At 35.0% G+C, this 20,322-nt stretch overlaps 4 protein-coding genes across 6 annotated transcripts; 2 read left to right on the top strand and 2 right to left on the bottom strand.

Annotated features, from left to right (window-relative positions):
* Positions 1-173: 173 nt before the first annotated feature.
* LOC109169927 (probable thiol methyltransferase 2) lies at positions 174-3,084 on the bottom strand. The gene is made up of 8 exons (XM_019318841.1): positions 2,683-3,084; positions 2,445-2,575; positions 1,828-1,914; positions 1,520-1,620; positions 1,337-1,436; positions 1,018-1,064; positions 821-899; positions 174-362 (listed from the first exon to the last, which is right to left on the bottom strand). The coding sequence occupies exons 1-8, from the start codon at positions 2,951-2,953 to the stop codon at positions 309-311; spliced, it is 870 nt and encodes a 289-aa protein (XP_019174386.1). The 5' UTR covers positions 2,954-3,084; the 3' UTR covers positions 174-308.
* A 54-nt stretch (positions 3,085-3,138) lies between these two features.
* LOC109169924 (general transcription factor 3C polypeptide 5-like) lies at positions 3,139-8,949 on the top strand. 2 transcript variants are annotated; one of them, XM_019318837.1, is made up of 14 exons: positions 3,142-3,428; positions 4,194-4,557; positions 4,692-4,781; positions 4,875-4,965; positions 5,166-5,232; positions 6,187-6,229; positions 6,418-6,589; positions 6,705-6,803; positions 6,940-7,011; positions 7,426-7,564; positions 7,652-7,868; positions 8,118-8,221; positions 8,326-8,365; positions 8,485-8,949. In XM_019318837.1, the coding sequence occupies exons 1-14, from the start codon at positions 3,273-3,275 to the stop codon at positions 8,652-8,654; spliced, it is 1,824 nt and encodes a 607-aa protein (XP_019174382.1). In that variant the 5' UTR covers positions 3,142-3,272; the 3' UTR covers positions 8,655-8,949. The 2 variants fall into 2 exon arrangements, with proteins under 2 accessions (XP_019174383.1, XP_019174382.1); XM_019318838.1 differs by lacking the exon at positions 8,485-8,949 and having other exon boundaries at positions 3,139-3,428; positions 8,118-8,258; positions 8,290-8,365.
* A 1,024-nt stretch (positions 8,950-9,973) lies between these two features.
* LOC109169931 (vacuolar protein sorting-associated protein 20 homolog 2) lies at positions 9,974-13,620 on the top strand. Of its 2 annotated transcripts, XM_019318846.1 has the most exons (7): positions 10,098-10,200; positions 10,235-10,433; positions 10,744-10,896; positions 11,033-11,185; positions 12,278-12,361; positions 13,011-13,167; positions 13,272-13,620. In XM_019318846.1, the coding sequence occupies exons 2-7, from the start codon at positions 10,332-10,334 to the stop codon at positions 13,295-13,297; spliced, it is 675 nt and encodes a 224-aa protein (XP_019174391.1). In that variant the 5' UTR covers positions 10,098-10,200; positions 10,235-10,331; the 3' UTR covers positions 13,298-13,620. The 2 variants fall into 2 exon arrangements, with proteins under 2 accessions (XP_019174390.1, XP_019174391.1); XM_019318845.1 differs by having other exon boundaries at positions 9,974-10,433.
* A 165-nt stretch (positions 13,621-13,785) lies between these two features.
* LOC109169930 lies at positions 13,786-19,384 on the bottom strand. The gene is made up of 6 exons (XM_019318844.1): positions 19,027-19,384; positions 15,773-15,967; positions 15,504-15,620; positions 15,228-15,377; positions 14,692-14,750; positions 13,786-14,178 (listed from the first exon to the last, which is right to left on the bottom strand). The coding sequence occupies exons 1-6, from the start codon at positions 19,213-19,215 to the stop codon at positions 14,043-14,045; spliced, it is 846 nt and encodes a 281-aa protein (XP_019174389.1). The 5' UTR covers positions 19,216-19,384; the 3' UTR covers positions 13,786-14,042.
* Positions 19,385-20,322: the final 938 nt, after the last annotated feature.

The raw sequence follows: 20,322 nt of genomic DNA, 5'->3' as shown, positions 1-20,322 counted from the left end.
CGAGATATGTCTATTGATCACATTTACATACAAGGAAACCAATTTCTGGCAGTTGTGAAAAGCATTGCTCTCAAAATTACACCAATAAGATTCAGATAACAAGCACCAAACACTTGATACTCCAAAAGCAAAAGTTTATTTTATTTTATTTTATTTTTTTGTATGTTTCAAGAAATGCCTTAAGATAACAACAGATGACACTGTTTTAATTTCCTGTGTTCTATGGTACATTTCAATAGTGAAGTTCTACTTTAACATAAAAAAAGAAAAGCATAATTCTCCAATCCCCAGAAGTGATTGAGCAACAATCATAGTGAAGATTGGCATATTGACCTTTTCCACCTCCCCAGCTTCTCCTTTCCCTGCAGAGACATCAATCAATAAAAGTAATAAAACCGAATCCAAGAGAGGGAGAGATTCATTGTCTCATAGGAGTTTCATTCTTACATACGCAAATGACATGTATCAGTTCAGATATGCACAAAGTTGATGGAATTAAATTTTATTTAAAATGACAAACAGCGTTATAAAGCCTGGATAGGATGAACTTATTCGGGATTAACTACCCATACAAGCACTTAAATTCAAATTTTACTCTGTTTGATGGCCTAATGAAAATAGCTTATGGCTTGTTTTAAGTTGAATTTTATAAGACACTTTAAGGAGCTTATCAAATTAAGTTGAGAAACAAATTTTCAGGGCTTAAACACTTCTGTCGTAAAATTATTTTGTACTTAAGCAAATAGTTTTGACATTATGTCAAAACTAATGCAAAGAAAATATGCAAGTAAAAGTTTGATCTTTGAAAAAATCCACTCACTTTCCGAGGACCAACGGCCAGCTCATTGTCTGAAAGGTAAACTGCCTTGAACCCCAGTGGATGCAGAACTTCTTCATAGCTAGACAAAGGACTTCCAATTAGTGGTCAGAGATTAACGGTCATGTGTAGGCAGTACTTATTTAACTCCAAGGACAACATAATATAGAATGAAGTTAAAAACAGAATAGAGACTTTACTCAGAGACTGATACTTTATACGGTGGGCCTCCCGCATGATCACTAATCTACAAAAGGAGAAAAAACAAGAAAACAAATGAGAAAATTGAAAAGAAAGAATAATAGCTAGTCTTTAGACTAGTGGTTGGCGGGCTGCTTTATTTAAATGGCACAACCTCAGAAATAAAATCTGTATGTTTTAATCATATAAATATCGCTTCATATTTTGCTACCAACAAAATTTCATTTGCACTGTGGGGAGCATGTGATGGGAGAGAAGGGCAGGCAAAGAAGAGGTGGTAAAAAAAAAGAAAAGAAGAAAAGAAAGAGCTCTGCAGACTGGAAAAATCAGTGTTATGAGCTCCCCATCTGGTTTCAAAAGATCTTGAATTTTGCTGGCCCAAGCTTGTCTCATCTCGGGTTCAATGGCACAAAAGAACCTGCAAAAGTTAAGAAACGATGTATTACCCAAAAAATGGGATTTACAGTAAGAAGAATAATCTCGTACATATGACAAACTTACGTGTAGTCAAAAACAAGATCAAACAACTCAACAGGATGCCAACTGAAAAAATCTGCCTTCAGGAAAGCAAAACAATCTGCATTTGGAGATGATAAAGACAGCTGCTCCGATGTGCAGAATATTATGTAGAAAGTTTCAAGAAATGAATCAGAATAAGAAAGTGTTATTTATAAACAGAGGAATACAGATGAAGAGACATTTTAAGTTATGAAATCGTTAACAGTTTAAACCAACTAAACTACAAGTCTTACCTCTTGATGAGGTTTATTGTACAAGATCAAAGTGACCATAATAATATAAACCCTTACCTCCTTAGCTTTTCTAATAGCATTTTCTGATATGTCCAAGCCAATAACATAGCGCTCAGGGCATGCAATTTCCACCACATCATGACCCTGTCCCACAAATTAATTGAACCAATTCAAATTGTTCCCAAACAACGTCACTTTTTATTTAAAGGAAATGTGCTGCCGAAAAAGTTATTGTAAAACTACGCATGATGAAGAGATGACCAATTTATTAGTGTGGGATAATGTAAATATGTCTCTCCATACAAGCCCATTATTGATAGCTGAGAAAACAGACAATAGGTTCTTGGTGCCAGACTCCAATGAAATTGTTGATTATCCATGGTTATATGCTTATATCCCAAGATAAGTTGCCATTATTAGACGTGTATTTATATACCTGATTCTCTTCCCCACTAGAATTCTAACTTAAATCCTAATGGAAGTATGCACTAAGCCCTTGTTTCCCTAGGATGCCATATGGCACCATGTCAGGAATTGAAGCTGACACTGTTACTAACTTACTACTTGAGATGATTAGTGCATAGTGTAAATTGTAAATTGTACAATACATATACACATAGAAAGCCCTGATTTATAATCAAAATTGCAGCATTGAAGCTTTGAAAGACACTTACACTGCCACAACCAGGGATTAACGCCCTGCCTTTGGGAAGTTCACCTGCCCTATGGAGATGAGCAAGTACAGGAGTAGGCTTCCCCAAATCCCATGGCGTCACTCCTTGTTCCCAGCATTTCTCCCAACCATCTAACTCATTTCATATTTTTGTATTAAATTAAAAAAAAAGTGTCTAAATTTTATAAAGTTACAGTTTTTTCTCGCAAGCTGAAAAGGAACAAAAGCAGAAATTTTACCAGTGGAGTCTGAGTGTACAACCCCTTGAAGTCTATCAACTTTAGGGTTTGATGCTGATGAGGAATTCTTCAGTGGCTGTTCTGATGCCGCTCCTCCATTGTTTCTGCTGTCCGTTGACGACGCCATGCTTCTGATCAGCTGCTGAGGCCTGAAGAAACGCCCGGTCGGAGATTGTGCAGTGAACCGCAGAGCCTTAACGGATAGGCCCAAAACTGAGAGGGTGGAAGAGATTTTCGGATTAACAACGCGGCGCAGTATCATCAGTTGCATGATATTATCACGAAAAAATCTCCCCCATTGCAATATGGAAATTTTGCTCCCAAAATTAGAAATTTATTTAGCAATGCAGCAAAAAGTTTATAATTTTGGAGCAGTTAACAAGCGAATTAGAAGATTGATAGATGAACAAATATTTATAATAAAAAAATAATTCCAATTACCTTTTAAATAAAAATAAAATAAAATAATTTATCAAAAATATATATTAACTCTCTCTCTCTCCCTCTTACAGAAGAACCCATCCTGTGCACACTAGGAATAGCGCGAAAGGAGAGAGAACTGAGAAGCAACAAGCAAGCAAGCAAAAATAATGGGTATCATTAAAGACGGGTCGATTTCGGGAGTTTTACCCGGAACCGGCAGCAGCAGCAATAGCGACAATGTCTTCGTCGTCCACTACCCTGCTTATCCTTCGTCCCTCCAACGCGCCGTCGAGACTCTCGGCGGCACCGAAGCCATTGTCAAGGTTCGTCGTTTATAACCGACTAAAATTTCAATCTTCATATATCTGTATACTTTTTTTTTTTTTAATCCACAGCTATTAAGTAGGAGTTGTTTGTTTATAGCAATTATATTTATGTTCATATAACTTTCTTTTTCTGTTGGCCTTCTGTACATTGGCATCGTTTGGATGATAGATATATATGTATTCTGATTATTTTGCTGCTACAATTGGGTTGATGCCATTTACAAGCTAGACTAAAAAGGAAAAAGAAAGCAGCAAAGTCCAATGATTTGTTACTGTGATGATGATTTTTTTCCCTCCCCCAAAGAGTCAGATTCAAAGTTTCAATCTTTGACTTTGTTTTTAGTTCATTGAAGCATCTTAGTGATACAAATTTATGAGTTGAACTTTAGATAGAAGCTTCATTATTCATTGGATTGGCACAAGAGTGAAAACTACCTATGAAGTGGTATCAGAAGGGATGCCTGTAGTTAAAGAAATTATGAATCTTTTGTCATTTTTTACAGATTGAATGCTGTTAATTTTTAAAAAATCTCATGCTTTTTCTCTGGGTTGCATAGTTTGGTTTCTCCCTCTCTCTTTCTTCCTTTCCCCCTTATTATAAGTAAAGTTTTATTACAGACTAAAAGGTAAATGTAGCTATGACTGTACTTATAATGTGATCACAGCAATAAGCAGAAACAGATCACACAAGCACAGCACAGTGACCCTGGTAATGGGATTTTTAAACAGCTGAATCATTGATGAATTTGTATTCAACTTTAGGCTCGCAGTTCACAGTCAAACAAGTTGGAGCTTCGTTTCCGACCTGAAGATCCTTATTCACACCCTACTTTTGGGAAGCTTAAGCAAAGTGTCAATTTTCTGTTAAAAATAACAAAAGAGAAAGTTAGTGCTGCTGAAAATACAGACACCAACAATAGATTATCAAAATGTTCTTCAGTGGCTTTGGCTAATACTGCACATGCTGAGCCAAATACTGAATTTTCCAAAGCTTCCGAACAAGGCAATGAATTTAAAACTCTATCAGCTGATGGTAAAGATGTTGATGAGACGATAGAGGAAGCTTTACAAGAGCACCTCTCTGCTGATATTGTTGCTCAAGTGTCTGAAGCTTACCATTTTAATGGTTAGAAATTATCTTTTATGTTACGACTGCAAATTCCTAGGTTACTTTATCTGTGCTTTTTAAAAACATTGACATAACATTTATGCTCCCTTTGGTATACTTTGGGTGCATATGTATTCTTTCTGGTTCTGAAGGAATGGCAGATTATCAACATGTTCTTGCTGTCCATGCTGATGTTGCTAGAAGAAAGAAGAGAAATTGGGATGAAGTGGAACCAAATTTTGGTTAAGACTTGTTTTCATTATCTTCAGAAATTTGTTGTGCTAAATAATGATCTTCTTTTGCATAACTTGATTGTTTGAGTTTCTGCTTTGTAGAGAAGAGCAGTCATATGGATGTTCACCAAGAGGATCTGATGATTTTAGTACCACCCTTCTTCTCCCTGAAGGATATACCTGAGAATATTATGTAAGATGCTTCATTTTGTTTTGATTTCTTCTGTTGCATTTTAAGCTTTATAGGGGATTGTGACATGAGAAGTTTGGATTGACTAATTACAGAATCAAACACTTACTTTTACTGATCCAGGTGGCATTTTTTTCACCCAGGGTTAAACTTTCTGGACTTTGAGCACTTGGGTAAATTTTTAGTTTATTGTTGTACTACAGGTTAAAACCAACTGGAATTTTGAGCTCAAAAAAGAGGCAAGAAGGGGTTGTCCAGCAACGTTGGGAGGTACTTTATCTTCTAGTAATTTTGATTTAATTCTCTTTGGTGAATTGGTGTTCTTTCATTTATTTACTTATTTCCACTGCTTAGCATTCATTTTGTAATGCATAAATTGCTAGATCACATGCTGTGCTGCCTATCAATTTTCTGCTTAGTCTGCACTTTCTAAAGACAAAAAATTTCTACAGAAATTAACTGTAGTTCATACTTGTTTCTAAAAATTTCTAAAAAAAAGTTCAAAATAAGTAGTTTTACTTGTACCAAGTGGGGAAAGTTGTACTAGCCTACTAGGTGGTGTCAGGTGCTAAATCTAGGATTTCGTGTTCTCGTATCATAAGAGCTAAGAGCAAGGCATTCGATTTCCTAGTTCTATATTAACTCTAAATAATAAATCAATAGAAAGCCGAAGTCATGAAATTTTAGTCTAAAAAAAAAAAAAAAAGAAGGTCGACTCAGATTATTCCAACGTTTTTTTATTTGTTTGTGATACAAAAAAACTTTTGAAATTCCCGGTCGAAATCTTGGCCTTTGAGTTTTTTAATAGATAAGTAAATGATAATTATTTAATGTCAATGTAGAGAAAAAAAATGTAAATGTGAGTTATGGAGTCCTAATCCCATATGAAATCAACAAATGGTGGACATTACTTTTGAGATTGCTCACAATCGAAATGATGATGTTCAATTTAAAACAAAAGTAAAAAACAAATATCAATGTTTAAGAGTTTTACTCCATAAATCACTAATTCAGTAATTAAAGAAGAAGCTGAAAAGATCAAATTAGATGCAAAATTTGTTGATAACTGCTGAATTATACTCCATTCAGTCACATGATTTTTTATTGAATTATTATTCAAACTATTTTTTTTTTTTTTAAGTGCTGTTGTGCTTATATAATTCACTTTTCTGCACCTATTACATGATGTTAAGGTAATTTATATTTTGATTTTCCTTGTTGCAGATGGAAATAGAGCCATGTCTTGCCATTGACTTTAACATCAAAGATATCCTAATTGCCTGTGCTACTCTCTTGGTTATGTGTTTTATACTTTTATTACAAATTTTTGTTCCAAAAATACTCTCTGACTCTATCATGCGGATTTAAGATAACTATTTTGACTGAGTTTGATTAAACAACAATCTTCAATGGCCTACAGTACGTTTCTTTTGTAGTTTTGCTTAACATTCATACATATCCCTAAGAAAGTAAACTGGGAGAAATACATACCAGAAGGAACAGTTGAATGGGTGCATCAGAAAGCTGTATCTAAGTTTTTTGATGAGCGTCCAGTATGGGCAAAAGAGTCATTGACTGAACTCTTACTTGAGAAAGGGATAGAATTGAGAGAAGGCATGCTGAAAAGGTGGTTTCCCTTGTTATGTTGTGTTGTTAGTCACCAAGGTTAAAAACATTAAATACCAATTAGGGAAAATTATTAGTTTCAGGGCTCAGTCTGTTTCTGATTTTGTGTCTTGCAGGCTTCTTTTTAGAGAAGCATATTACTTTTCTCAAGGACCATTTCGTAGGTTGTGGATAAGAAAAGGATATGATCCTCGCACAGACCCCGAGTCTCGCATGTGAGTTCTTCCCCAGATGACGTACTAGTATTTGATTTTTCAACTTTTAATTTCTTCTTGAGTTAGCTCAGTGGCTGTCACTTTAAAGTTTAAACTCAAAATGGTGATATACTTACTTGGGAGTCTGCTTTAACAGATACCAATCTGTAGATTTTCGAGTTTCCCAGCCATCATTACAAAGATACTGTGAGGCTCAAGCAGAATCCGGGTACTTTGTTAATTGCTTCTCTATGGTCTGAAACTTGTCAGTTGTCACTTGGAATTCTAAGCACTCTCTATTTCCCATAAAACAATCTTTTACACTTGATCTTAAGCGCTTTTGAACTGGTAAATAACTTAAAGGATTTGTATAATCCAGATAAAAATGGTTCAGATATGGACAATGGAATATGAAGGTTATCAATCTGAATCTTGCAAGCTCTTCTAGCTTCTTTTATAGATTTCTGTATAATCTGTCAGTTATGTTTCCTAACCAGGCAGAATATGTAATCTGGTTTCAGGTTGAGCTTTTCATAACTTATTATGCTCTTCTTTAGTTGATCTAATGTGGAATATTTTACTTTCTTTCGTGGATTGTGAATAATAGTGGTCGGGTGTTATGCTGCACTTTCTTTTTCTACAGAGTGAAGCTTCGATGGAAGGATATATGCTCATTTAAAGTTTTCCCTTCTAAGTGCCAAACATCATTGCAGCTTTTTGAACTTGTTGACGATTACATTCAAGAAGAGATCAAAAAACCCCCAAAGAAAACCACATGCAGTGTATGTAGCATTGACATTGTAATACTGAAATGTTTGCACGATTAAGTTGATCAATCTCTTAATGCCTAGAAACGATTTGGTTTACAGTGTCAAACCGGGTGGTTCGCCTCTAATGTGCTTAAGAGCATCAGGTTACGTGTTGCTATAAGATTTATATCGGTCTACCCCAATCCTGGTGCCGATTCTTTCCTGAAATCTGTTTCTGCCCGCTTTGAAAAAGCAAAGAGACCAGACATTTACACAAAGAATGTGATATCTGAAGGAGAGGAAGAGGAAGAAGAAGAAGAAGAAGATGTTGATCAAGGTCCAATTTATATGACACTGCCTCAGTATTCTTAAAGTCTTCATAAACTGCATCTATAACTTTATATATATATATATATATATATATATATATATATATATATATATATATATATTAGATTTCTGAAGTCTCACTGTGTTTTATACATTACATTATACATTGAATGCCAATATGAACTGCAACATGCCTGTTGCTGTTGTACGTTGAATCACAATTCTCTGATGATGAATGTTATCTACTCCATACCAGAAATGGAAAACAATGAGGATAACGAAGCTGATGATGGTGAAGAAGATGAGGCCGAGGATGACAATGCCGAAGAGGACAAGGATGCATATGAAGGACTTGACATGGTAATATAGTTGAAATTTGCATACTCATTCCCGTTTCTAGTGTCATTCTTGGTTTTTTTTTTTTTTTTTTTAATATAATGTTGCTTTTACTTTTATCTCTTTAGGCTGGCCATGAAGGGGATATATCTTCACAACAAGATTTATGTATCCTTCAAACAACACCAAGTGGCATTTACTTCCGATATTGTAGAAAATCCGTTTTTCATCAACTAACTACTTTACTGATATGAGTTGCCAAACTGATTATCCTATACCTCGTTTAGATACTGACCATGACAGCATATCCCGAACCTACTTGCAAGAGCTTTTCGGTAATTTCCCATCTGGTGCAGCAGCCGGAATGGATGAACTGCAAGATGACCAGAGCGTTGGAGAATACCAGATATATGAACAATACAGCGACGAGTATTACTCAGAAGACGATGACTACTAAGACGCCAACCTCTGATTCGAACAAATAAAGCGCGTTTATCGTCTTTGGACACCACCCTTTTCATGATGCTGCAAGTGAAGCTGATTAGTAGTAGTTTAGTACAACCCAGCAAGCACATTTGTAATTTATGGCTTCCTTATTATTTTGAGAAGTCAGTTTATCGCTGGCGCTTCAGCTAACAACTGCCCCGACCACTGGCCGGAGAATCTCCAGAAATCTCTCTTTTGGCAATCTGGAGAGGGAACATCTAATGTGTATATATATGTATCTGGGAGGGAAATCATTATTTCTTTTACATTTTTCACTTTTCATATAATCTTATTCCAACCTTTTAGTGCATGTTATGTCTTTGAATTATGTTCATATTTTTTTTTATGCTTGTTAAGTTGTATGTTTTGTTAAAAAATATTGTACAGTAATCTTTTTAGACCAAATTATCTCTACGCCTACACTGAGGCTCAAAACCTAGACCTCCCACATAGGGGAGCAATCCGATATCAGTCGACCACAAGTCACTTGGTATCAATTTTTTAATTATAATTTAGCTTGAATACATAACTTATTAAAATAATTTGCTTAATTATTAAATATTATATTAAATTAAATATATTACGGAGTATATTTTTAATTTTACGGCTAATGAATAATTGGTGGCGGGCGAACACCTTTTTTAAAATAGAAGTATAAAGAGAATATTGAGAGTGACAAATTGGATTTGTTTTACCTCTTGAGGGAAAAGGAAGCCAATTCTTATGATCTTACTACATCGGAAATAAAAAATTAAATTTTATTGCACTACGAATTAGTACAAAATAATCTATTCATATCCAAACTGGATTAATGACTCGTGATCCCCGCCCTCTTTTGCCCAAACTTTTGGCTCTATACATAGTAGTGCCACAAAGAACCAATAACGCCTCCACTGAGACTTAAACTCATAATTTTTCAAATGAAAGTTCAACCTGAGTACCATTAGACCACATAGTCCTGGTGCCTTAATGCTTCATCTATCATATATGGTGTGGTATTATTTATTATTTATATATTTATCAATTATAATAAATAATTAATTTATCAAATTTAACATTGAACATTTATTCTAATGTATCACGTATGAAGACTAACATGTATATCACAAGAAGTAACTCTAGCCAAGTTGATGTGTATTAAATTTGACTCTATGAAAAAATTATCTAATTTTTTACCGGTACTCTTTATATAAAGCACATTGAATAACGGACTTTAAATCAAAGTATGTATATAATATAGCACAAGCACTAATTAAAATTTTGTAAATTCTAATTAAGATTCAATTGTTATAATGCGAGATTTGGATTAAACCGTCGGGCTCGAACTGAATCGAGGCGATGCCTAGGTGCGGACCAACGACCAATGTCTTCTCCGAATTAGATACAACATAGTACTCCGTAATCCCTATAAAACACCAATTTAACTATTCAAGGAGGAGAAGGGGAAGTTTACGAGAAACCAGAATTTCATCCCAAGTAATCATTAAATACCGATTTCTCACCCCTCTCCCTCAATTCCAGATCATCACTCCGTCTCCTGGAGACAAACAGCCAACAGAGTTTTAGCGAAGTGATTTTCAGATTCTATAAAAGCAACATATATTGCTCTTTCTTTTTTTTTTTTTTTTTGGTTAATTTTTTGTTTAGAATGGGGAATGTTTTCGTGAAGAAACCCAAGATCACAGAGGTTGATAGGGCAATCCTTTCTCTCAAGACCCAAAGGCGCAAGCTTGCTCAATATCAGCAGCAGGTACGTTTAACTTCAATTCTCAACAATGGCATCTCACTCCTCCAGGGTTTAAAGATAGCGATCACCTTTGCCTTTCTGGGAGCGCAACTCAGCCTTTTTTATTTGTAAAGATTTAAACTTTGCTATCAAACTCAACTTTCATATGTAAAAATGATTGAATATCTGGGTAGAGTGTGTAAACTTATGCAGTATGGAAAAGCAACTCAAAGGATTCAAATGATCCAAATGTGGGGAAAGTACTATGAAGTAGCTAATGTATCCAGAGATGCAATCTGACTTGAATTCTTTTTCTGTTATTCTTTGCTTCCAGCTGGACAAAGTAATTGAGGCTGAAAAGCAAGCTGCCAAGGACTTACTTCGCGAAAAGAAGAAGGATAGGGCTCTGTTAGCATTGAAAAAGAAGAAAGCTCAGGAGGAATTATTGAAGCAAGTCGATGCTTGGATGATAAATGTTGAGCAGCAAGTAATTACTATGCTTGAATTCTGTGGACTCAACTTTTTTATACTTCTTCAGTATTGTTTGCTTCCTATCTGTTAAACAAATTTATGTCATATTGCGATTCTGTCAGATATATGAATGAAATATGTATTTGGTTCAGTTGGCAGATATCGAATTAGCAAGCAAGCAGAAGGCTGTATTTGAGAGTCTGAAAACAGGCAATAATGCAATCAAAGCAATACAAAGTGAGGTTAATCTGGATGATGTCCAAAAACTAATGGATGATACTGCTGAGGCTAAAGCTTATCAAGATGTAAGCTTTCTCATCATATTTTCAAATTGTCTTTTTTATGATGCCTGATATCAGGAGTCTTGCTCTATCGATGAAGTCCTTTCGCACTAACTTCAGCCCTATGAAGCCTATAGTAATGAGGCTAAAACTTCTTCCCTTAAATGCTAGGCAGCCCAGGAACACTAACTATGATATTACCAAGTGTTGACAACACAACTAGTTTTACATTAAAACTTTTATCTCTGATAGAATGGATGTTAATCTCACCTTGAATTAAGAGTATAAGTCTGCCAGAGGGCCAAGTGCATCACTTGGAACCTTTCCAACTTTGAATAATTACTATAACAAATTATGTTTAGGAATCTAGGAAGTCCAGCTTACTTGCTATCATACTAATGATTTGAGTAAGCAATTTGCCCAGCCACACCTTACCATATTGGATAAGTATTCACCATCGTATTGTTGTGACTTCCCTTGTTTCAGTTTCCACTATTGTCCTTTTTCATAGTACTCATCCAGGTGAGCGATACTAAGCGAGTTACTTTGCTGCTATATTGTTATTATGCTTGCACAAGTATGAACCTACTGAAGGCCATGGAATCAGTTAACTAAATGTGAATATTCAAAAAATGTTGTTGCTTCATTTTTATCCTCAGCCTCACTATAAAACTAAAGAGACGCTTGGTATTAGTTTTGAAGAAATTCAGTCCCATTTATATCCAGTAATTTGTTGAATAGTATGACTCTAGGACTCTAGGCAGAATAAGGGAGGAAGTTTATGGCTTCTGGTTACTTATCATGTTGTGTAAGCGATGCTATATTGCTATCTGCCAGTTATTTAACTGTACTAGTGTACTCCCTCTCACATCTTATTACCTTTCCTGACTTTTTAAATAGCAATAACGTGCTGCCACTTCTTGATTTCCTCTTCCCAGTATTTATAATTTCTCTGAATTTACATTTCTATTTGATGAGACTCACCATTATATTTATGATATTTATCACTGTTGCTTAATACTTATAAGAATAATTTGAGAATTATGCATGCTCCTCTGAAAAACATTTTCCTCTTTGTAACCTTTGCCCCGTTATTTGTTTGTGTTGTTTTTATAGGAGATCAATGCAATTTTGGGGGAGAAGCTATCGGCTGAAGATGAAGAGGAAATTCTAGCGGAGTTTGAGAATCTAGAATCTCAGGTTTGTTTACTTTCTAAACTGCAACTGGTGATGGACTTGACCTGCACTATTTTGGTTTATAAGAGGAGTAAATTGATGTCTTTCTGCTTCTTTACTTTGCCATATTTTAAAGTAGCTAACTTAAGTGGATGATTTAACTATAGCCAAGATACCTTGTATTGTATATATGTACTGTGTGCATATCTACTTTCCTTGTCTGTCCTTGGCGTTGTACATATCTCTTTCCAAGTGGATTACACATCATTTACTTTATCCAATAAAAGATGTGTCGGTTTAACCCCAAGCATAATAGACCTCAGAATGGCATATAAATATACAATGAGATGCTTAAGAATAGACCTTTGTAGTCTTGCTCTTTCCATTATGTGTGAACTGAGATCATATTCTTATGTGCATTAGCTCAAATCTGTTTAATTTGGTTCTTTGTTAGAAGCATTAGTTGCATATTCCATATTATAGACAGTACATTTAGAATGAAATGTTCTGATACATTATATATATTATACCATCTTAATACATATATTTATTCTCTTTACTATTGTCTTTTGTTTTGGTTTATCATTTTGAATATTCTGCATTAAGATCGGTGGTTTTTGCATTTGAATTAGATATGATTTTTTTTTTTTTTGTTTTAAATCTTTCTATCTAGTTAATCGATCAAGATCTGCCAAATGTTCCTGCTTCATTACCATCTGATGAGAAAGAAGAGAAACTGGATCTTCCTGATGTACCAACCAAAGCACCAGTCATTTCGGAGGCTATCTCGGATGATGATGCTTCAACTGCGGTTTCCACGAAGAAGAAAGGTCTCTCTCTCACGCCCCCCCCCCCCCCCCTATCTCTTTCTTTCTCTCACGCCCATTGCATTGAGAATTTGCTTAGAGTAAATGTTTGAATCTTCGTTCTGCAGTTATGGAGGAACCATTGCCTGCTTGAGGTGGATCAATCTCTGCCATTAATGAGCATGCAATGCCAGAATTTTACGCGTCATGAAGGCCTCCTTGACCTTGAAGCAACTACTCTTGCTAAATGCATATTCAGTTGTGTTCCTTCTGTATAATTTCAATACAAACAGATTCCTGGGACTGGAGAGATTCTATTTCTGACAATTCAATGTTCACTGTATCAGAATTGTACAGCAGAATTTTACTCTTTGCCTGCATCCACAACTAGAAATGTATACATGTGTGCAAATTCTTTAAACTCATTCTCTTTATATATACATATACAGTATATCATAAGAGTTTTTTATGATGCCATATTTTGAAAAAGAAAATTATATCCCTTCTATTTATTTTTCTCCCTCATTATTGCTACAGAATTTTCGGGGTATTCAAAGAAAATAGAAAGACATTATTATTATAACAAATACTATATTCATTTTGAAGAAAATAAATTAAATCAAAAATGTCAAACACAGAAAAGAAACAGTAAATAATGGAATATATAAACTCCACTTTGAAGCAGAAATATTATACTGAAATAACAATGAGAATCCATTTTTCCCCTATCTCTAAATTGAGCAAGGCACAAATTGGCCAGATTTCTACAGTATATAAACTTGTCCAAGCAGAGAGAGCATCTATGTTTTTTAATTTAATCTACAAAAGAACCACCAATAAAAAATGAATTTTGCATTCACCCCAAAACCAATGGGATGAACAAACATTGATCCTCTCCATTAGTCAAGGTAAAAGAGGGTAACAATTTTCCGCATTTGTTTCGCTTCTTGACATGTTTCCATTATCAACCTGCTGTCATGAAACGCAAAGCAAATGACTTGCTGTACTTGTGAGATGATGTCCATGTTACACAGCCTGCATAGTCCATAAACAAGATGCGAGTCAGAATGCCTTCAAACATGAACCTTAGAAGTTGATGAGAAGTGAAATTTGGCCAATATTATCTGATATAAGCTGAAATTGATGATCGGAATTAGTCTAGCTTTTACACCAAATACAATGAGCCTTCGAACTTGAGCTTTGACTAAGATGCAGTTTTTCAGAACAGCCATCAGGAAAAAAGACATAATTTGTGAAGTCCGTTTAGTTTCCACAATTTTGTTCTCTCCCATGAGCTCCTTTTTCAAGTTTACACTAAAAATGGATATAATAGAGGGATTTTCCACACAAAACAAGGGGTTCATGTTTCTAGGAAGACTAAGAATAATAATAATCCTAAATGAGATCCATCTAGATATTCAAACAGACATGTGAATCACATGGTAATCGGTAATAGCTGAGGCATATCAAAACCCAATATTCAAAAGATTTGCTCTTTTCATCAATCATCAAGAAAAAGTGTATATAAAGTTAAGGAGACTGAGTTACCTGCTGGCTTCTATCAATGTGAGATGGTCATTATAAGGTTTCTCTATTACATTTTTCACCTGGCAAATCCAATAATATCTTCTATAAGAACGCAGGATAAAATGCATAAAAACAGCTTCAGTGCAATGAATCAATTGAGCTAGTGTCCAGTTGTCCACAATCCCTTTTTCTTTTGTGCTATGTTGGGTTTAGACAAACTAACATCTTTTTATTTCGTTTCAAAAAGCATTAGGTAACCTCAAGCAATATTCTTGTTAACGAGTTCAAGAATACACCCTCATAAGTTAAACTGTCAAGTATAACAACATATTGGTGCACATTAGAAACCTACTTTTCAAGAAATAGGTTCAAATGAATCGCAGATATCCTACCAAAGATAGATTTGTGCCAATTAATTTTAATGTGACATTGATTATCTACTTAAAAGACATCTTGAAGGAACTCACAACCGACCACCAGGGGGAAAGGGGAAAAATCTTAAGCTGTCGAGCATATTTCCATTGATGAAATGAAATTGAGAGAGACTGAATTCTTACTTTAGACAGTAACTCTTGGCTTTCTGGGGGTTGCTTACTCAAACTTTGTGGCAATATAACAGTCAGCAGTTCAGGTTTCTCAGCACGAAGTGCACCTCTTATAACCGCAGCATTGGTGCCTGATGCACCAGATGTAAAAATATGGTTTTTCTGGGAAAAAAAGAAAGAAAGAAAATATCAACTCAAATTTGCAAAGACCAGAAAACCAAAAGAAAATGTTCCAAAAACCATGAAAAGGTACAATGTCACCACTAATCGAATTAATAAAAATCATACCGTTATGACCAAGGCATAGCTGAGAATCTCAATAAGCTCTTGATGCATGAATCCCATATTTCTTGTCCCAAAAAAGCCAATATTTCTTGGACCTTGTTGTTGAATTGCTAGTAACTCCTGGTAGACATGCCTTTATTAAAGACAGCTACGGTACGTGTTTCTGTTTGTATGCATATACTTATGTATGTATCTACTTTGATGTTTCAACTTCAACCACGTTGCCAAAAGATGCAAATTAATTACAGATTTTGGATGAGAGGATAATATACCTGTAGATAGTCCACATCAGGAACAGGCTTGTATTCTGAAACCAGAACTGCCCCTGAGCCTTCAACAACAGATTGGGCTTGGGTAGGAATTTTAGTGGTGACTTCTTCATCAGAACCAAACATCTGAGTTGTGTATTCATCTTCATTCCCCAGATCACAATTCCTTTGATGTCTTTCATCATTTCCATGAAGCCACTATACCAGCACATAGAAAACAGAGGCTCCTGGCAGTAAATCATTAATGAAAACCAACAAATGCATAGAAAAAGATAATTGCAGCAGGTTCTCTTTTGCACGAAGATCAAATTCATAGAATGCCTAATGGAACCAATGATGTTTCAAACTAAAAGAACCACTCAAATTCCCAACAAGGATTCAAGTGCAATTTGATACAGTGTGGTGACTATTTGTTTGAATAGATAGCATTTTTAAGTTTGGGTACACTAATTTTTCTCGAAAATTACAAAATTATCACTAATGGAAATTGCTACGTTGTTTTGTGTTCTGAAATACAAATGAGGATATGTGTCATAAAAGATTGCAATATATCTTCTTATCAACTGACAACTGTGCAACCCTAGGTGTGGGATATACAAGCTAATTCTAGGATTATACACGTGAGTTTTGGGGAAGAAAGGCTTCTGCAAAGGTAGGAATAGATATTTCGTATCCACTCATTAAATAAAAAATAAAATACCATTTTTAGGGTAAGTGTTATGAAATAAGATGGAAGCTACGCGTTAAGCAAGTAATGAGAAAGAAGATACAAACTGAATAGATTCTATATTGAGATGATAGGAAGATGGCAAGAGCCTAGTACAGGCTATTAGATAAGCACAAGGGTCTACCTGTGAAGACCCAAATATGAAGAGTTCTCTTCTTAATTGTCACACGTGTATTCTTCACACACCCCTCAAGTTGGATTATATAAAATATGCCCAGCTTGCATAGTAATTGTTGCAAAATAAAGTTTACAAATTGCAAGAAATTGTGAAAAATCCATATCCCCCCCCCCCCCCCCCTTCCCTTTTCACTTGAAACTTGGGAAGATCCAGCAACTCTTAAGAAACACTCAGCAAGCCCATTCTGTGGCCATATTGGCCTACTCCACCAGGTAAATCTTTACTCTTATGGACCACTCTCAACAAGCCCTTACAAAGATCAGCATCACATAGCCTTAAAGCCTAAAATATCCATCAACAGTATTGCACACCCTTGCTTGTAGGTAAGGAGGCCCTACTAAGAGCCAAACCGATCAGTCAAGAATCTTTGAATAACATCTTTGCACTATGCAACCCAACCGTTGTCTTAGGTTCCCTCAGAATACTCTGGACCATATCCACTTAATGCACTAACCCTTTACTAACATCTGCATTTTCAATAGAATTTAATGGCATAACAAATTACAAGGCTGACTATTCACTGAATTCACTGCATTTAATGACACAACAGAAACTAGGCCAGCTCTGACGTGAAGCCTTTCCAGATTACACAGTAGCTACGGAATCTTATTTCCCTGTTCTTCTGGTTCCCCATATCTACTGAACAATCAAGAATCCCCAGTAGGAATTCACGTAGGAGGAGCACTAACAATGGGTATCAACTTTGTCACCACCGGCATAAGCAAGAAGATAAAATGCAGAGTCCTAAAGACCGATGATGTTCAAAGAATCCACGATAATCTGTAGGTGTGGTTCAAGTTGTATTGATGTATGGTTCAGAGAGCAAGTTCAGTGATGTGATACACTGATACCCACAGCGCTCCATCAACCTTTTAGCCTTTAACTCCTATCAACACATCAAAACCCTTATTGCTCCAATTTGCTGCTTATTCACCGGACAGAAATAGTAACAGCAACAGAAGTTCCTACCTTGGCTTTTGCTTACAAGCTTCGTGGCTCTAATACACCACCAGCCAGTAAGGTGAAAGCTCTGTGTTAAGCAAGTAGAGAGAAAGAAGATATAAACTAGATTGATTCTATATTTACATGATAGGAGGATTATAAAACCCTAGTATTTATTGGCCATTAATAAGCTAAAAGGGCCTATAAATGAAGAGCCAAAGGCTCCTAGAAATATGAAAGGGTTTTCTACATAAACGTCACGGTGTGTATTCGTCACAAAAGCAAATCCAGTAAAACTCCTTCGTTTAATAACCTAAGCAAGTTTTTGGAAACAGTAACTTAGAATATAATCCCAAAAAAAAAAACCATGTGACGTCACAAGCAGTGCACTTTTGGGAATTCATACACACACTCCCATGCGTGCATTTATACTTTACGCCCAATTAGCTAGGTATAAAATACTACAGTGGAAAACAAAAATCAAATAACAGTAGTATAGTACTTTCCATTTGAATCTAAAAACATACTCTTTTTACAAAATTCATCACCCAAAACAACTACACTTGTAATGAATCTAAAAACATACTCTTATTACAAAATTCATTACCCAAAACAACTACACTTGTAATGAATCTAAAAACATACTCTTTTTACAAAATTCATCACCCAAAACATCTACACTTGTAATGCCATGTTAGCTCAACAACCCAAGCACCAGTGCACATTTGAAGAATAAAAACCAACTACTCCATAACAAAAGTAACACAAGTCCCAGCCAGGTAAACTCCATCCCCCTAACCCACTCCCTCCTTCATTCTCATCATCAGGAAGCTCAACACTTATATATATAATATATTACATCTCTCACTTCACATTATTATATGCACATAACAAAGTTCCCATTATAGGGAAAATACTTGCATTAAGCAAATAGAAACCAATGCAACACGAAGATAGACACATTCCAAGACTAGTAAAGCTTGCATCCAAAACATAGCGGAATGACATTTGACATCAAGTAGACAAAATTTAACATGTAATCAAGTCAAATATCTGTTAACTGCATAAACTTGAAATCATCATGAAGAAGGGTTTCTTCAAACTATTGTTACTTACATAGAGAAGGTTTCATACAACAATCTAAACCAACACAACATAAAATTAGCTACATTCATCAAAGTTAACAAAGAATAAAAATAGACGATTGTGCTAAAGGCTTAAATTCAATAAAAGAAAATCGAAGCACCAGAAAGGTCGTTTTTTTTATCACTTGATATACCAAAATCCGAGACCCATCTCACAAAATTAAAGAACGATAGAAAAAATCCAATCTTTAAACACAGATAAGGATAAAGAAAGTGTGGGTGCGAGTATATCGATAGAAGCGGATAGAGTATCTGAGCAAAATACCGTCTGTATACGAGTAGATGTCCTTGGTGAAACCCCTCTTCTCTGAGGGAAAGAAGCAGAATAAGAGCAGATAGACTGGGAAGTGGCGGTGAAGGGGCAGCAGTTATTGAGCGACAAGTGAACAATTTTGGAGAAATTTGGAGGAAGAGGCAACACAGAGAGCCTCATTCCCAGTGAGGGACTAGTCATTTTCTCTCCCTTTGTATTATAATAATACTCTATTATATGCTCTCCTTTCAATCTTGCTGAGGATTTGTGCTCCTCTTCTCCCCTTTTCACACCCCGTTTTGCTTTGCCACAGACCCACGCGCAGGGGCGGAAAAAGAGAGGTGGAGATGGGGGTGACGTTGATGTATATGGACTGGACTGTGGGATTGAGCATGGAAAAGGGTTTTTACTTTTCCTCTCTTTTTGTTTCTCTATTTTTTATTGGAAAAGGTTAATTAATATTTTCGAATAATTAAGCAAATCTCATTTTTAGATTTTGTGATATTATCACATTTATTTATGGATCCGTTAGAAATATGAGAAAAAATATATTTTTATAATCTTTTTAAAAACGTATTTATTTTTCATAAAATATTTTTATTTTCTGATATTTGATTTAAAGTCAGACAAATAATATTTATAACAAATTATATTTTGAGGTATAGGTTAGATCATGTTAAAAAAAAAAATTAGTCTGATCCAACTTGACCATGCCTATATTTTAACTAGAGTATAGTCCAATTTAACTCAAATAATAACAAGACAGGTAGTGAGTCAACTCATTCCACTTAGAGCATGTGAGAGAGAAAGAACTAAATGTGAGATAGAAATTCAAAAAATGTCTCAAAATCTGGGAATACATTTTCTAGTAAAATAAGTTATTTTTCTTTTTGAGCAAAATGAGTATTTTTCATTGATTTCATTTTCTATTCATAGCTAGACACTACAAATTTTGAAAAAATGAATTTCAAAAGTTATTTTTTGAGTTTCTAAACGAACCCTTAGTTATACTGTTTTTTGTTATCTTATTACATTTTTGTACTTTAATTTGTTTGATACAATTAGTTATGCATTTAATTTTTTTTATCCACCATTTAATAAATATGACTAGCATGTAATTTTATCATTCTATTAAAATAGTGTACGAATAAGAGAGAAAATTTACATATTGGTATAAGAGACTTAAATGAATAAATTGTATGTTAACTCTCTTAGTAAACGAATGACTAATTGTGATAAATAAATAAAGTTAATATTATAACCAGACAAATTTTAGAAAGCAAGATTACATGTAGTAACAAAAGTGAA

The sequence above is a fragment of the Ipomoea nil genome, unplaced genomic scaffold (genome assembly GCF_001879475.1).
Source record: "Ipomoea nil cultivar Tokyo-kokei standard unplaced genomic scaffold, Asagao_1.1 scaffold3321, whole genome shotgun sequence".
NCBI lineage: Eukaryota > Viridiplantae > Streptophyta > Magnoliopsida > Solanales > Convolvulaceae > Ipomoea > Ipomoea nil.
The sequence above is the reverse complement of the archived record's forward strand: the minus strand, read 5'-3'. Positions and strand labels throughout refer to the sequence as shown.

What these genes read in the sequence shown, in the direction of transcription:
- LOC109169930 (XM_019318844.1), bottom strand. Translation starts at nt 19,215, where the DNA reads ATGACTAGTCCCTCACTGGGAATGAGGCTCTCTGTGTTGCCTCTTCCT. An exon ending in CTGATGTGGACTATCTACAG is followed by an intron (nt 15,621 to 15,772) that starts GTATATTATCCT and finishes CATGTCTACCAG; the next exon opens with GAGTTACTAGCAATTCAACA. An exon ending in ACATTGATAGAAGCCAGCAG is followed by an intron (nt 14,179 to 14,691) that starts GTAACTCAGTCT and finishes TGGACTATGCAG; the next exon opens with GCTGTGTAACATGGACATCA.
- LOC109169927 (XM_019318841.1), bottom strand. Translation starts at nt 2,953, where the DNA reads ATGCAACTGATGATACTGCGCCGCGTTGTTAATCCGAAAATCTCTTCC. An exon ending in TGTACACTCAGACTCCACTG is followed by an intron (nt 2,576 to 2,682) that starts GTAAAATTTCTG and finishes GAAATGAGTTAG; the next exon opens with ATGGTTGGGAGAAATGCTGG. An exon ending in CTATTAGAAAAGCTAAGGAG is followed by an intron (nt 1,621 to 1,827) that starts GTAAGGGTTTAT and finishes ACATCGGAGCAG; the next exon opens with CTGTCTTTATCATCTCCAAA.
- LOC109169924 (XM_019318837.1), top strand. Translation starts at nt 3,273, where the DNA reads ATGGGTATCATTAAAGACGGGTCGATTTCGGGAGTTTTACCCGGAACC. An exon ending in GATATACCTGAGAATATTAT is followed by an intron (nt 4,966 to 5,165) that starts GTAAGATGCTTC and finishes GTTGTACTACAG; the next exon opens with GTTAAAACCAACTGGAATTT. An exon ending in AGAAGAAGATGTTGATCAAG is followed by an intron (nt 7,869 to 8,117) that starts GTCCAATTTATA and finishes ACTCCATACCAG; the next exon opens with AAATGGAAAACAATGAGGAT.
- LOC109169931 (XM_019318845.1), top strand. Translation starts at nt 10,332, where the DNA reads ATGGGGAATGTTTTCGTGAAGAAACCCAAGATCACAGAGGTTGATAGG. An exon ending in TTGCTCAATATCAGCAGCAG is followed by an intron (nt 10,434 to 10,743) that starts GTACGTTTAACT and finishes CTTTGCTTCCAG; the next exon opens with CTGGACAAAGTAATTGAGGC. An exon ending in TGATAAATGTTGAGCAGCAA is followed by an intron (nt 10,897 to 11,032) that starts GTAATTACTATG and finishes TATTTGGTTCAG; the next exon opens with TTGGCAGATATCGAATTAGC.